Below are 17500 nucleotides of genomic sequence, written 5' to 3'. Positions count from 1 at the left end.
GAACGTTTTGGAAAGTACACAAAATTGATTAAGTGATGCTTTACAAACATGGAGTCATTTACACAACAGGCTGCCTACCTGGGTAGAGCCGACTGACGGTTGCCATTGGGCGCTCATCATTCGTTTCCTGTGTCATTGAAATTCTGTCCAAATACAAATGACTATGATCATTCTCAGCAAGAGTCATCTTTTGTTCTCTTTACTAATTACTTCATATGAATCAAGTCTTCTGAATTCTGGAAGCTGGTTGTGGAATCGACTTTCCACCGTTTTTAACTCACACACACACACGGATTCCGAATATTATACCATGACATTTTGACGAATAATATAAATCTCACTGAAATTGTATTTTCCTGCCGAGTATAAATTGAACACATGTCTGTACATCTCTCTATTAGTTCCCAACTTACTTTTATTTAGTCTTTATCCTGATATGCAGTGTATCATAATGAGTTTCTTTCTCTCATTTTTATTTTTGAAATTTTTGTTTTTAATTTCCTTTCTTCTGTTTTTGTTTTTTTGGTTTTCTAGGGCTGGATATAAAATGCATGTATGCTTAATTCATTACCCCTACGAAAAAAAAGTTCATTCATTCATTTATTCAGTTTTCATGACTATGGTAAGTTTTGTTGGCTGTAAAAAAAAAAAAATAATAATAATAAAAAATAAAAGCTCTTACAGTTTTCAAGCCAACGCCATGAACACTTACACAACTGAAGATTGCATGAAAATTTCGGAACTATTTGATAAAAAGTCTCAACTTGATACTGTTATCATTAATGTTGCATGAATGACTTAGAAAAGTAAAGACAAAAAACCTAGCAGTGAATTGTTAGTAGATCAACCTAGCAGTGAATCGTTAGTGGATCCTGTCAAAGACATGGGGTGTGTAAAGTCTTATTGCGAACAGAAAACAAAACAAGCAAAAACACAAAAAAAACAGTAGACCAAAAGTCCAGTGGTCGTCAGCAAAGCAGGTTCACTCACAGCACCTATGTAGAAGGGAAGAAGGAACTGTTCACTGCGTATAACTTCTCTGCACTGCAAGACCATGGAAGTGTCTCTCTAAAGCCAGCAACAATGAGTACACAAAAGACACGATCCATCCAACGGAAAAGTGTTTCAATATTGGCTGGAAGCTCGGACGTCATCTCCACTTCTGGCTAAAGAAGGGGAAATGGCTGAAGACACTGAGTCTCCACTAACGGTTCAATAGCCAACAGCCAGACCAAGAAGCATGTCTGCGAACAAAACTTCAGTTGGTATCACTGAAAACAACAACTACTCTCACAACCAACTCGTGGCACTCCAATTATTTTTGTATTGAACCCCTTCCGATTTTAAGGCTGGAATGAAAGGGAAACGTTTCAATACCACCATCATCCAGTGTTAAGCTCCAACAAACGAAAGTGACAGAGAAACCAATGATGTTAGTGTGGAGGGAAGGTTGTGTCACTATGAATGGCAATGGAAAAAGGCTGCTGGAATTTTGTACTTCTTACGACCTCATGACTGGAGGGACCCTCTTTCCGCACAATGACATACACAAGCTGACTAGATGACCCATGACAAATTTGCTTGATGGAGAAAAAACTGACAATTATTACAGATGGGGACTTCTTAAGGAAGCGTGCTGAGAAAGGTGGTGAAGTAGCTGATGATCTGACACGTGCACGATCTAGTGTCATGGCTCAGGTCAGAAAAGAAGGAAAGAAAGCTTATAGCAGTAACAGGAAATTAGTGGTTGCTCCTCTGCCCCCGGATCCCAGGACGTACGCCCAAGCTGCATCAGTGGGGGTTGTAGACTACTCCTGCAGTATACGACACGCCGAGTGCATGGAGGATGATGGACTCGAGAGTCAAGGCCGACGAGACACAACCAACGACAGTGAAGGGTCCCCTCCTGATGACGTCACATATGTGTCACCAGGTGACCGACATTGACATGAACTGGCTGACAGGACCAGCCCCTGGCATGATGACATCAGTGTCTCCCAGTGTCAAGGCCATGGTCAACAGCAGCGAGTCACGAGAGGGACGCCCCGTGACGTCACACAACACAGCAGCCACGCACGTTCAGGGCCCACTGGTTCTGCAGGAAACAGACAAGCCGGGCTTCACGGATTTTTTTGTTTGTTTCGTTTTGTTTTTCCCGAAGAGCAGCCCAGCAAGCCACCACATGGTATCAGTGACAGAAAAAAACAAACAAAAAAAATAACAACATGGGACAGACCTGACCATCAAATGAATGGACTTTTTAAAAATTAAGATTGGAGAGCCTGTACGGTAAACTGAATGATATATGTTTTATTGATTAAGTCAGTTCATTAGATTTCAATTGTCTTACTGAAACATTTCTTGAATCAGCATTATGATAATAGTGGCATTTTCACTCTTCATTTAAAACTTGTTGCTCTAGCTATTAGATTTCATCATGGGAGAAACTTTGGGGGTGTTGTATTGATGGCTAGGAAAATATTCAAAATCAGTAAAATACTGAACATCAAGTGAAAGGGATATAAATGAACGTGTTTTTGTTGTTGACAGACATGTGATGCCAACTGCCTGTTATGTTGCCCCTGGGGGATCACCATTCTACGAGCATACTGAGTTTAAAAAAACAGCATTCCAAAATTAGATCTGATACAGTGTGTAGTGATGGCCTAGAGGTAATGCGTCTGCCTAGGAAGCAAGAGAATCTGAGCGCGCTGGTTCGAATCACGGCTCAGCCGCCAATAATTTCTCCCACTCCAATAGACCTTGAGTGGTGGTCTGGACGCTAGTCATTCGGATGAGTTGATAAACCGAGGTCCCGTGTGCAGCATGCATTTAGCGCACGTAAAAGAACCCACGGCAACAAAAGGGTTCTTCCTGGCAAAATTCTGTAGAAAAATCCACTTTGATAGGAAATACAAATAAAACTGCACGCAGGAAAAATTACAACCAAAAAAAAAAAAAAAAAAAAAGGGTGGCACTGGAGTATAGTGACGCGCTGTCCCTGGGGAGAGAAGCCTGAATTTCACAAAGAGAAATCTGTGGTAATAAAATGAAATACAAATACAAATACGAAAAAAATGTTCATGCTGGTAGAAAGTCAGGCTGGTATGGCCACGAAAGAAGATTCAATTGCCTTGCTGAAACAATCCGTCAGGGAACTGTTGTGGGAGGGAGAAGGAGGTGAAAACAAAAAAGCCCCAATGGACTGACAACATTGTAGATTCGACATGGCCTCCTCCTTGAAGAAGTGCCAACACAAGGCGAACATAAAATACATTCCAAATCTTTCAAATCGACAGGAACACTATTTGCAGAGACCCAGGATTTGACACACAATCAAGACTTAGAGGAATCTGGTGAACCGGTCTGTGCGGTGCTCCAATTTCTCCTCACACACTTGAAGCGTTAAGTAGAAGAAACACACACTTGATTTGGCTTGATATGAGACTGTCCCTTTTTTCTTTCCCAGTCACCGGTCATCTGAAAGTATGATTTCCTGCTCACTCAGGTACTCAGGTCATTGCCAATTCCATGTTTACCCCCTTCTAAGGGGCTAAGGCCTATGTCTACGCCTACGTCACTGTCATCGTTTTTGTCCCCGTCAGTGTGTTGGCCAGCATCATGAGAGATGCTGAACTGTAGGTTCTCCTTCAAGAAAGAGCCCCTGTCTGTGTTGTATTGAAACATGCATGTGTTGCTGTGGTAGACGTAGAAGTTGTCGGCGATGACAGCTATGGGGAGGGCAAGGACCACAACCCCGGACAGCGCGCACAGTGACCCCACCAACTTCCCCGCCAAGCATATCGGGTGGACATCGCCGTAGCCCACCGTTGTCATGGTGATGATGGACCACCACGTGGCATGAAAGATGGAGTAGAAGGTTTGGAGGCCAGAGAGCATTTCGGACATGTAGGCCAGGGTGGCGAAGAGCAGGGCGAAAGTGATGGCGCAAGTGAACATCAGCAGCAGGTCCTTCAGGCTGGACTTAAAGCAGAGGTACACAATCTGTAGACAGGAGGGCATTGTGTTGTACAGTTACATGGCAAAATAATCACTGACCTTTTTTTTATTCTTCTTTTTCTTTCTTTCTTTTCTTTTCTCTGCAATCACCCAAGATGATTCAGTGGCATTACCCCCACACCGCCCTCATTCTGAGTCCCCTCTTTCCCCTCTCCCTCATACGATTCTACACCAAAGTTCACCTACCACAGTCCAAGCAGTGGCAGATCACATAAAGCAATCAATGGTACGTCACCATAAGGCCACATACCAGAGAAGCCCCTGCACTGATGCTGAGTCACTTCAAGTCTGTACTGTAAGCTTCCTTTCATGTATCCCTGAGTCAACCCGACCAGAGAGATATAGATATTTGCAATATCGGTCAGGGAATTTGAACAACACTCCCAAAGACGCATCAGTGAAATGGATGACCCTCTCATTATAAACCTTGTCTTCCGATTTCATCACAAACACACTCTGGGTGGCATCTGAATATCGCAAACAAGTTTTTGTCAAACCGAATGTTGCATATTTGAAACAACAATCCTATATCAAGCAGCCCACTTCGTTCAGGATTTCGTTGATTTACGATCAGAACATAGACGTGTCAAAGTCTAAAACGTTTCCTGTCTATATCACAATATTCTATAAAACATAATCGCAAGACATATTTGTTAGCGTAATGTGCACGATAATTACTCTGAGTGAGTCCTTTTCTTTTGACAAATAATGTTTAGCGGACTGGCCATCTATTCTCCGTTAATCAAATAGAGTGACCTGAGGTGTGTACACTTCTAAAGTGTGTATACATGTGTACATAACTACATGCATGTATATGAATGTGTATTGTGTGTGCGTGAGTTCATGTAAGTTTGTGCCTGCCTATGTGTGCGTATGTGTTAGGGTAGCTGTTAGATACACATGTATTTTTAAAATGTATGTATGTAGTGTGTGTGTGTGTGTCCGTGTGTGTGCGTGCGTGTGTGTGTGTGTGTGTGTGTGTGTGTGTGTGGTCACATTTTGGTGTGTGTATGTAACATAGATGTAATGTTTTATGTTAATAAAGCGTTTTTGTAAAGCACGTAGATGAGATTTCTGGATAGTGTGCTATATAAGTATCCATTATTATTATTATTATTACTTTAGAAGAGTAGTAATATATTCAGAATAAAGTCCCATGCATGCGATATTTCATACTAAACGAACCAACACCCCCCCCCCCACCCCCCCCCCCAAAAAAAAAAAAAAAAATCCCGTTTGAAATAAAAATGATAAAACTGTTATGTAAGTATATAAAGCGAAAGTGCAAAATTGAAATTGAGAAATAAAAATGAGACAGTAATGTGATTGCTGATCTGTCTTGGCTTTCTGTTGTTGTTGTTCATTATTATAATTTTCGTGCAGTTATCAGAAGTGCATTGTCATTACAATAAGAAATTATGAAAAGAACAGATATTTCCCTATTTTAAGCCAAAAATTGGTGTTGACAGACTAAGCATTCAAAATGAAAATGAATATGTGAATGTTTCACACACACACACACACACACACACACACACACACACACACACACAACGAAACAAAGAAACAACAACCTGAAACAGTGTTAATATAAACATTCATATTGTGACCATTGAAAAAAAATTCGACACGTTCGCTGGTGATAGGCGAAAGACAAAGTGCTGGTTAAAAAGCAAATTCAACCAGGAACACCTCATGAAGAAATATATAGAAACACTGAAAGCTGAGCTTTGATTATTGTTCATTCATCGAATGCTTTAAGAATCACAAAGAATGGTATGAAAATGTTAAAAATAACTGTGATTTTGTGTTCCTGATACATGCTAAAAAGTCTTTCCAAATAGAGGCGTTTTCATAACATAAACATGTTGACACCAGGTAAGCTTCGACTGAATAATTAGAATGAAACCGTTGGGATTCGGCTTTCTTCACATTATGTAATCAATTGATTCTTGCAGTTGGTGACGACGCCAAACTCGGTAGTACAGGCCTCTACTTCTGTACCAGTATTGTGCCCTCCTTGTTCTGCACAGCCTTTCAAATCGTGTGTGACAGTCAAACTGGATGGGCAGGAAGTCGTCGCTTTACGTGACAATAGAGCTACCACACTGGTTGTCAATGAAAAAGTAGTAAAACCTGAGAGCACTCTAGCGGGCAGAAAACAAATAACCATGGTAAAAAGTTCTTGTCCAGTCGTGTTGGTTAACCTGAACTCACCCTTTTATCAGGGAAAAGCACAGGCTGTATGCTGGAGGATGCTGCAAATGTCATTACTGGAAACCAACTGATGGGAGAAATAGGCTGGTGTCATCAGTTGTCCGTCTATGCCGATCCCACTATCTGTGCTCCTGTGCAAACAAGGAAACAGAAGAAGAGTGGAGAAAAGTTAGTTGCACCGTCTGAAGTCCAAGGACAGGGTGAGATTGACTCTCGAGCTGAACTGCAATTAGCACAGAAAATGATCCTTCCTTGGCCACCATTTGAAGTCTTGCCAACCGAGCTGAAGTCAGACCATCTGGAAAGAAAGGGACGGTCCAGTTTTTGTAGAAAAAAGGACTTCTTCAATGGGTTTATGATGGGTCTGAAGGCAGGTACACTCAGATTGTTGTTCCAGAACAGCAAAGACGGGAAGTATTGGAACTTGCTCACGATGTGGCTACAACAGGACATCTTGGTGTAAAACGCACCCAGGAAAGACAGTGGCAAGGATTTTATTGGCCAAGACTTTCTTCAGGTGCCAGACGGTACTATGCATCATGCGACTGTTGCCAGAGTTTTTCTCAAGGGTAGGGTTCACAAAGTACCACTGGGAAAGATGCCTTTGATGGAAGAGCCATTTCAGAGACTTGGTATTGATCTGATTGGTCCGCTCATACCCGTCACTGATCGTGAAAACAGGAACATTCTGGTAATTGTAGATTATGCTACTCGTTACCCAGAAGCCATTCCATTAAAAGGGACTGAAGCTGCGAAGATTGCTGAAGTGCCACTGGAGGTTTGGTCACGTCTGGGATTTCCATTGGCTTGAAAAAACTTGTAAAAATCCGCCAAACGTTATGCTCAAGCCTTTGACAAAAGAGCAGTTCAGAGGGAGTTTGCTGTTGGCTCCATTCTACTCCCCTGCAAAACCAGTAAACTTGAGTTGTCACGGAAGGGACCCTTTGAAATTGAAGAGAAGGTTGGAGAAAATGACTACCGCCTGAAGATGGGAAATATGACCCAAGTTATACCATGCAAACCTCCTCAAACAATACATTGAGAGACCACTTCAAACATACCAGGATCAACCAGTTGAAATGGTTAACGTAGTCTTGGTACCAGAGGACATGGAAGACGTTCCTTTGGGTTCTCGAAATGTACCCTTGCTACCATTGGTATCCGAGGAAAACAAACTCAAGTGTCACTGTCACCCAAGCTGGCCCAACCTGAAAGAAAAGACACTGAACAAGTGTGTGACCAATACAAGGACTGTCTTACTGACTTACCTCACAAGACTCACTTGGCGCAGTTTCGCCTGGTACTACTGGATGAGAAACAAGTGAATGTCAAACAGTACCCTCTGCCTTATTCCCAACAGGAAACAGTTGACTGTGAAGTTGAAAACATGCTAAGAATGGGAGTCATTAAACCAGCGTCCTCCCCTTACAGTGCACCCATTGTCCTCATCAAGAAAAAGATGGATCCACCAGTATCTTCCTGATCTCATTCATCTTTACATTCCCTCACGCCAACTCCGCTCTTCTTCTGAGACCTGTATGCCCACTATTCCTCTGTGCATGCTACCGCCCAGACGTCTCTGACTCTGCCGGCCTGATGCGATTGATGTATCCCTAAGAAGAGTCGCTGCAATGCAAAACGCCCAGCTCCTGATAGCCGGCGACCTCAATTTCCCCTCTTGGGACTGGAAGAAGATGACATTGAAGCCCCACCCAGCCAATGCCACACTTCACCAAGTGTTCATCGACCTAGTTTATGACACCGGTCTTTAGCACATGGTGCTAGAACTGACCCACCTGGAGAACAGCCTGGATATTGTGATGACCAACTGCCCTTCCCTCATTCCCAGAGTTGAAGTCATCCCTGGCCTGTCTGACCACAGCATTGTGTACTTCGAGTACAAAACAACACCTGACCTGCTGAAGAACTCCCTGTGCCCTATCCTCCTCTACCGGCGTGCCAACTGGGACGAAATGAAACAGGAGATGGTCGAGCTCCAGCAGGATTACAAGGACACAGGTGATATCTCCTACCAAAGAACTCTGGATGCAGTTCAAAACAGCCCTGAAGGACAGTATGGCCAGGCACATCCCAAGCAAAACACCCAAGAGAAGGGACTCATACCCATGGATCTCCACCAATACATGCAGGCTGATCAGGAATCGCGACAGAGCATACCGGCTCATGAAGAAGAGTCGCTCAAAAGACCTGCAGAAAGAAGTCAGGGGTCTAAACAGGGAGATCCGAAAACAACTCCGCCGTACTTACTGACATTACATAGAGAACCTTTTCTACTTCCTCCAACATGGACAACAATCCCAGCGCAGGCCATAAACGTTTCTGGACCAACGTGAAACGCCAGCGCTCCACGACAACAGAAGTCCCAGCACTCAAGTCCAGTGGACGACTCATCACTGACCCTAAACAGAAAGCAGAAGTACTCAACAGCCAATTTTTCACTGCTTTCAGTGCTGGTACCAGCTGCCCTTAACCCGTATCAGGAAGCCCATGAATGCCAGTACCACCTACTCTCTCCATGGCCACACCCTCCAGTGAGTTCCCTCCGCTGAGTACCTCGGGGTCACACTGCAGACCGATCTTTCCTGGGACGAGAATATTGACAAAACCTGTGCGAAAGCCAACTGTGCCCTGGGCTTCCTGTGGCGAAACCTGAAGGTGTGCTCCAAGACGACCAAGGAGCTGGTGTACAAGGACCTTGTTCAGCCAATTGTAGAGTATGCCAGCACTGTTTGGGACCCCTACACCAACACGCAAGCCTCCAGGATTGAAAAAGTCCAGCGAAGAGCAGCCAGGTTTGTCTTAAACTGACACAGGAATGCCTCTGGTGTAACATACTCCATCAGCTCCAGTGGCCTTGACAATCTTTCCATGCTATATAAAATAAAGCATTGTGAAGCATGTGTGAAATGCACAGCCCTCAAACCTCTGCCCCCAAGCAGCACAGTAAGCGCATTCCCTGCTGTACGGACTGTAGAAACACCACCTTCTTCCCAAGAACGATCCGCGACTGGAACACCATCCCCTTCTGAATCAGCCCAGTCCCCAACCCTGAACATCTTCCTCCAGAGGGTGTCCAAGCAGAAGACTATTCATCCCTGCCCCCCCAACCACCCCCACCCCCCTCCCCCCACCCCCAAAACTTGATACGGCGCTTTGCAGGCCTGGCGCACTACTAGGGTGCCCCGGGGCACCACTTGCCTCCTGCTTGCTGGTGGGACAAAGCCTAACAGCTGTGGTGCAGCTCTGCATACATCTGTATACTGCAAATTAGTATAACCCCCCCACCCCCCGCTCCCCCTCCGTTCTACCAACAATCTCGCTCTTTCTTTCTCTCTCTCTTCGTCTATGATTATTATGATAATGGGCACAACCTGAGTTCTGTTATGTTATACATTTAAAACAACGAACGTACATGTTTAAGCGGACTTGCTCACGATGGAAGGCATTTACCTTTTTGAATTTTCGATTCATGTGTTTGCATGCCCGGTTTTACAAAATCGAGTCTGCGCGCGCGCGTGTGTGTGTGTGGGGGGGGGAGAGATGTGGGAAGGGGTGTGGAGGTGTGGGATGGGGTGTGTGTGTGTGTGCTCAACATTGTAATGGGTCAGAAGGCCTTCTACAATAAAACAGTTCTGAGTTCTGAGTTCTGAGTTCTCTTCGTCTAACTAATACCAAATCGATGCACAGCTTCTCCAAATGTCAGTAATTGCCAAGGTTGGCAGCTGGGCATCACTGGAAGAAGAAGAAGACAGTAAATGGGGCATCCTGTTTGGTGATGGATCCTTGTAGGGCTTCAGCATCCTAGGAACTTTGGCCTCTTGCTACAGGAGGATATTCAAAGTCTGTTTGAGGTATTTTGAATATTTATTTTTGATTTTCATGTTTGGTCGAAGTTCCAGTTACCCTGTTTCTCTCCTTGTGAATGAGCGGAATTTTGTAGGAAGTGTACTGTATCCATGGTGTGAGAGTGTGTGAGTGAGTCAAGAAGTTAATGTGGATATTAAATTAATGTAAATTCATTTCTGTGTTTTATCTTTGTCAGCTACCTTTAATCACTGTGTGAGTGAGCCATGTGATGAACATTGTGTGACAAAGTGAACTACTTACTGATCGTGAAATAAGTACTTGAAGGTAAGCTTACGAATATTATTTAAGAATACTCATAATAGTATCTTTCGTATCGCTTCTGTGCCATAATATGGGAGTAAGTTGAAGGCTATGAACCCTATCATTTCCACGCAGAACACTGAACCAAATGGCTCTTCACTTGCAGTGCAGTTGCTCAGAATATCAGAATAACTTAACACAGGGGTTATTAGAAACGACGTTTTGAACTTATTTTAACACATCAAATAATATACAGACCCTTGCCGATCAATCTATACTTTACATGAACAGAGAATTGCTCATCAGCAATGGTCACAACTACGTCGCCCATAAATGCAGAGCTTCTCTCACTTCATCAGATCTAAAGATCTGTTGTGTGTGGCTCATTGATGTAGAACGGTTTCATACTGAGTGACAGCAGGAAATTACTTCCCAGTCAGTGCGTTGTTACCGTGCTGTATTAATGATAGTGATGATATTAATGCTAACACACACAGCCACACACACACACACACACACACACAACCTGCAACATAGCTACGGTAATGCTTGGCAAAATATATGTGTTGAGATCATCATAATGACACACGCATATGTGTCAATGTTGCTAGCCATATGTTGGTCTTAAAGTATGAGACAGGCACAGCATAATGTCTAATGGTTCATATACAAAAGGAGAACAGGTGACACATATTTCCAAATCTGCAACAAAGGAAAACAAATCTTGATCCAGACGCGTTGACAGTATGTTCATGAATCTGTCTGAAACTATCATAAGAATTCACAAGGCAAAAACCAGTCAGAAAATAAGAAGATATTCATAAGCTAACGGCCAATACTCAGACTCATTTAATAGTCATAAAAACCCACATCTCCCCTTTCTTAACGTGCATACTCAAATCACTCTATGTGAGCACTTTATGTCATTGTCATAAAAACCCACATCTCCCCTTTCTTAACGTGCATACTCAAATCATTCCATGTGAGCACTTTATGTCATAGACGCAAGGGATTTCTGGTTTTACATTGGACATCAGCAGGTACCATTTATTTCCTTTTCTTTCTTCAAAACATTAATATTCAAGCATGGTGTTCCTTGAGAGTGTTATAAGTAACATCCTACAGTGAATATCATCGCCTGCAATCCGCACTGATAATCCGGCTACCTGTGGCTGTATTTTGTGGCACAAATGTGCAGCAGGCAGGATGTCCGAACCAGTTTACGTCACGGTGAGAGCCCTGCCCAACTTCAACGGCATGCCTGACAGCACAGACATCTGCCTTGTGAAAACAAGGGCATTGGAGTTGCTTTGAAAAAAATCCCCAAAAAACCTGGGTGCAAAGGGGTGCAAATTCAGATCCCCAGTTACAGTTTGAACTCAGATTGTCGATCTTCCTTTTTTAAACCACACTGTGTGTCAAGGGGGAACTTTTTTGTTTTCTAAAAAATGAAATGAATATGTTAAAGTTGACTACGCACACACAGAAATACACCCCATCCCAACCCACACACAACAACAGATAACCGAAACAGTGTTTCTGAATGGATTGAAGGTATGTGTAAACATAAACACGAGCTAGTAAAGTCTCATTGCATTCAATATTCAAGCAGAAATGCAAGAAAAAACCCGATGAAAATGAAAACTTAAAGCAACTATTAGTACAAAAAAATGCATTATGTGAGGATCCTCATTATATTTAAAAAAAAAAAAAAAAAAAAAAAAAAAAAGACCAAAAAATAAAATAAAAATATTTTTTTTAAAAGAAAGAAAGAAAATGGCGACAGAGGTGTAGGAAATGAAACTTACAAGGAGGCCCAAGTTCAGATGAGAATGAAATGGGTGGAGTAAGGAGAAAAGAACACAAAAGATTTCCTGCATATTGAAAGAAATCAGGGAGAAACAACGCAATGTCATTAACAACAAGAAAGGCAAGGCCTTCAAGACTCACTAGTGATAACCACTGAAAGTTGTTGTTTTTGTGTTTTTTTAATGATAAGAAGAAGAAAAAACATTTAAAAAAAAAATAGTTTGTTGTGTTCTCTATTCGTCATAATCACATAAAGCTTCACTCTTAAAAAAAAAAAAAAAAAAAAAGTCCTGAAAGCAGATTGGTCGCATGGATGTTCGGGTCGAGAATGACTGGTTTTAAGCACGAGGCTTATGCGGGTTCGAAAATGATGTTTAAAAATTATCATTAGAGCATGTATTTTTAGCGGAAAAATCGACAATGGTAATCGAAGTGATAACGCCGTTTAAATCATGTCATTTGGTAATTTCGGGCATTCAAGAATTTCTTTCAAATCCGAGGTAAAGGAGACGTTCCTATCACTTCCAACACACCGCAATATGCGTCCGTTTGTTTGGTTGTTGTTGTTGTTTGTTTTTGTTGTGTTTTTGTTGTTGTTGTTGTTTTTGTTTTTTGTTGTTTTTTATTTATAGATCTACAAAAATCACTGTCCGACAACTCTTTACTGAGAAACTACGACGCTGTCCATTCAATTTCTCTTTTCTGTTCATTCATCAAGTATCGACTTTACACATTCATATGCAGTAAATACGTCCATGCTTCTTTGATAAATTCTTTTAGTTTGACGGTAAAGGAGACGTTGCCATCGCGTCAGGCTTTGCAAAATGTTTTGTCAAGATCCGCACAGACCATGCAGTGTAGCAAGGATGACCTTAACTCAGTGAAATTGTCGATTCTTTTATGTTAGTTAATTCAGTGTCTACTTTAGAATATTCAAATGCAGTAAACACGTTAATAATGTTGTTAGTGTCACTGCATGTATTCTGACCAGAATTTGTATTTTGAGAGAAAATGGCAAAGTTAACGTTTAACACACACACACACACACACACACACACCGAACATCACATTATAACATAAACTCACTTTATTTACACAAGTGAGTCAAAAATTGATAATCAATCTACAGAGAAACAAAGGTTTTCAATTCAACCACACACACACACACACAAATATATATATATATATATATATATATATATGTGTGTGTGTGTGTGTGTGTGTGTAGAAACAAAGTCATTCACAAACCAGAATGAAAACACATCATTTCCTTGAAAATGAAACATTTTCAACGATCATGACCAACACCTTTTTCCATGGTGGTTCCTTCATTGAATGCTTTATTTGATGAAGTATTAATTGCAGTTCATCTGCATAAACATATCAAGATATGGTGAAACACACACACACACACACACACACACACACACACACACACCGGATATGGCGCCAACCACGCACGGTAAGGGGGCGTCCGTAAACGTCAAAGGGGTCGTAACGGTGTTCATGGGTGATGTCATAACGGTCTTCATGGGTGACGTCGTAACGGCTATAACGCTCTCAACAGTCATAAAAGTCTTCGTGGGTCATAATGGTCCTAACAGACATAACGCTCAAGGTTATGACGTCATTAAGCGGCATAAGGCCCTTACCGGAAATGGCGTCACAAGGGCAATGTTTATGTTCTTTAACGAACAAGAAAACAGACTTGAAGACAAAATGGGATAATGAATCTGTTTTGTACACAATCAGCCGCTCACACTCACACCACCCACTTCATCCGAACCCTACATACAGACACACATTATACAGGCACCGTTACACACGTGAGCCCTCGTTTACGCACTAAATTTAGAACATATCGAACAGATATGTTCCCTTGCCAGTCATTATGTGTGAAGAAGACTAAAGAAAAGGAGACAGGGAAGACAGCAGTACCGATGAGAAGAGGAAACACAGAAGCAACAGATGGAAAAGGCAGAGAAGGAAGCATAACAATGGCCAGCAAGACGGGGGAAAAAACCCCGAAAAAACAACAAACAAGCTGCAAATTTGAAGAAAGTGAATTCTGGACAAAATAGCAAAGGCGCTCAGCTTGGAGATCAAAAGACAATGACAGAAAACAAGGCAAGAAATGCCACATTACAATATATACAGACATGCAGTAACGGACAAAAACAAACTCTGCCAAAGGCATGAAGCACCTGAGAGATACAACATAATTTGAATGATGAAATCAGTACAGCCAAGTCATCATCCCTGATGACGAAACTGTCTGGTTTCCCATAAAAAAGGAGAAGAAAGAAAAGAAAAAAGTCTAGTCGCCTGTCTGATGATGATAATCTCAAGACATATAAACAATGTGTTTTGTGTCTTCTAACTGTAGTCGGCATGATCTTTACAAGTGTCTCACATGACTTTCAATCCTTACAAGGATGATCATACTTCCATCCCTTTTCGGCTTTGTTTTTATAATGTCCTTGCCTATTGAAATCCAAGGCTGAGGAGCTGCTATCTGAAGAACAAGCAGGCTTTAGAAAAGGGCGGAGCACTGTCGAACAAATATTCAACTGTTGAGTCCTCACTGAAAAACATCTACAACACCAAAAGGACATCTTTCACAACTTCATCGACTTCAAGAAGGCATTCGATCAGGTGTGGCACAGCAGCCTCTGGCAAGTACTGAGAGGCTTCAACATTGATGAAGGGCTCATTCAAGTCATCCAGGCCCTCTACGAACATTCCAGCAGCACAGTGCTCCTCAACAATCAACAAGGACAGTTCTTTCGGACCACAGTCGGAGTCAGGCAAGGATGCCTATTATCCCCAGTACTTTTCAACATCTTTCTGGAGAGAATCATGCAAGAGGCCCTCGAAGACCACCACACTTCCATCGCCATTGGCGGCAGGCCAGTCTGCAATCTTCGATTCGCAGACGACATCAACCTCATGGGGGTCACTAACACCGAGCTCCAGGATCTAACAAACAGACTTACTACAACAGCAAGTGCTTACAGCATGGAGGTCAGCACAGAGAAGTCAAAGGTCATGGTCAACAGCACAACTAACATCAGTGCCAACATAACCATGAATGGTGAGCCCTTGGAAGAAGTGACCAGCTTCAAGTACCTGGCAGCAACCCTGTCCAAAGACGGCACCGGCACAGCAGAAATCCGAAATAGGATTAATTCTGCAACGGCAGCGATGGCCAGACTGAACAGGGTAAGGAAGAGCAACATCAGATTCCACACAAAATTCCTGCTCTACAAGTCACTGGTGGTCTCCATCCTCTTATATGGATGTGAGACATGGACACTGATGGCAGAAACAGAAGAATCCAACCATTCGGAACCAAGCGTTTGAGGAGACTACTACACATCTCCTACAAGGAGCACAAGACCAATGACTATGTGCGGAACCTGGTCAGCAACCTTGTTGGGCCCCAAGAACCACTGCTGGCGACTGTCAAACGACGGAAGATGGCATGGTTTGGTCCAAAACCATCCTGCAAGGGACTGTAGAGGGAGGGCGCAGACGGGGCCGGCAGAGAAAGAGCTGGTCCGACAATGTCAAGGAATGGACCAAAATGACGATGCCAGACCTCCTCACGACAGCTGCCAACAGAACGGCGTGGCGAGCTATGACATCTTCCTCATGTCCCCCCAACGACCCCAGCGGTCGAGGGAATGAGGTGAGTGCCTATAATGGTATATGTATGTTTATTACGAATAAAAATGAATTATGCTTAATTGATGATGCTATTACACATGTTATTTACAACACACACAAAAATCTTTTTTCGAGTATTTGATAGTTTGGATATGTATATACTAGATTCATACCAGTTTAGCGTCTTCTGTCTATGCCAGCAGTTTTGTTTTTTCGCCGTTTCGGGTTGTTTTGTATTTGTTTGTATTATTCTAGAGTGATGTCGTTTTAACTTTTCTGTACAAGGTCATCTTTAGGGGCCGCACAGTCAAGCTGGCAAGCACAGGGGAGACAGTTGTGTGGAGGGAAGGAGTGGGGAGGGTGGTGGTGGGGAGAGTGATTATGAAAATGACGCCGCTGTCGTGTATTACTTGCATGTATGTATTTTGCTTTATATGTGTAGCTTTTTGATATCTTTGGTCCAACCTTTCTCATATTGTGTGTGTGTGGAGAATACCAGCAACAAAATCTAAATGCTGACAACAAGGACAGTGACAGGACTCACCTTCAAATCAGGGAACACATTGCCCAGATAGAGGATTCGCAGGACGCGGACTGCCGACAGGGCGTACAGAATCACAGTCACCGACTTCTCCGCATGGCTTACTTCTTCCGTTTCCTTTGAGTAGACCAACTTCTCCATCACGAAATGCAGTATGGTCTTGGTAAATATCACCATCTCCAGCCAGTTCCGTGGCTGCTTGAAAAACCTGGTTGACATTGAAAATAGAAATAAGACGAAAAGGAAAACATGTGATTGTGGTGGTGATAGTGTTACTTTTCTTGTTGTTGGAAGTGGTGGTGGTTGTGGCTGGTGTGTGTATTTTTTGTAGGGAAAGGAGCAGAGACCGAGGAGGGAGGGAAGGAGTGACGAAACGAAACGAAACGAAACGAAATTTTATCTCACGAAGGTAAAGAAGTAAGCACAAAGTACTTGTTTACATCCGGCCCTCTGGGCAAGAATGATCATTAAGAAAAAAATAAAATAAAATAAAAAGCAAGAGTCAATTCACAACACCAACATTCAAATTACATAAGAATGTGCAAACATAAGTACAGAACTTATGTAGAATACAATATCGCAATTCAAACCCGCGTCCTCTCGGCCGTCAGTCCACGACGCTGTCCACTTCACCACGGCAGCTGGTCGATGCATAATTATTGCTTTTACGACCTTAGTCAACAACGTCATTGCAGTTTTCTTGACAAACCCCAGTCTTGATGGAACATGAAGCAAAGCCTATCCTGGCAAATGTCACCCACCCATCTTGGAAGAGGCGGGTGTTCCCAACAGTCGTCACCAGCATTCCTGGAGTGGAGAAGAGAGGAACACAGTCAGACACCCAAACGAAGGCCCTGGCCATGGAGTACATCTGCAACCAGTACCCCCAGGACGACTGGACCCATGTCTTTACAGATGGCTCTGCCACAGAAGCAACGAGGGATGGTGGAGCTGGAATCTTCCTCCGATACAAAGACGGAGATGAAGAAATTGCAATCCCAACGGGAAAATACTCCACCAACTTCTGAGCTGAGCGAAAAGCCCTCTGTAAGGCAGCCGCAACAGTCTCGAAGAACTCCACAAGAACAACAGGGCAGGTGGTGGTGTTCTCAGACG

The 17500-nt window shown here is 42.9% G+C and overlaps 1 protein-coding gene across 1 annotated transcript in view; it reads right to left on the bottom strand.

The window, feature by feature from the left end:
• Nucleotides 1–3504: 3504 nt before the first annotated feature.
• LOC143288252 (potassium voltage-gated channel protein Shaw-like) overlaps nucleotides 3505–17500 on the bottom strand; it is a 30414-nt gene continuing 16418 nt past the window's right edge. The window contains exons 5-8 of the mRNA XM_076596601.1: nucleotides 16388–16579; nucleotides 8767–8937; nucleotides 8154–8435; nucleotides 3505–4005 (exon numbers count right to left, since the gene is read on the bottom strand). Of these exons, the coding sequence (XP_076452716.1) occupies nucleotides 3505–4005; nucleotides 8154–8435; nucleotides 8767–8937; nucleotides 16388–16579 (1146 nt within the window). The remainder of the gene's footprint in view (nucleotides 4006–8153; nucleotides 8436–8766; nucleotides 8938–16387; nucleotides 16580–17500) is intronic.

The sequence above is a fragment of the Babylonia areolata genome, chromosome 12 (genome assembly GCF_041734735.1).
Source record: "Babylonia areolata isolate BAREFJ2019XMU chromosome 12, ASM4173473v1, whole genome shotgun sequence".
In the NCBI taxonomy this organism is placed as follows: Eukaryota; Metazoa; Mollusca; class Gastropoda; order Neogastropoda; family Buccinidae; genus Babylonia; species Babylonia areolata.
Note: the sequence above shows the minus strand (reverse complement) of the source record. Positions and strands in the feature narration are given on the sequence as shown.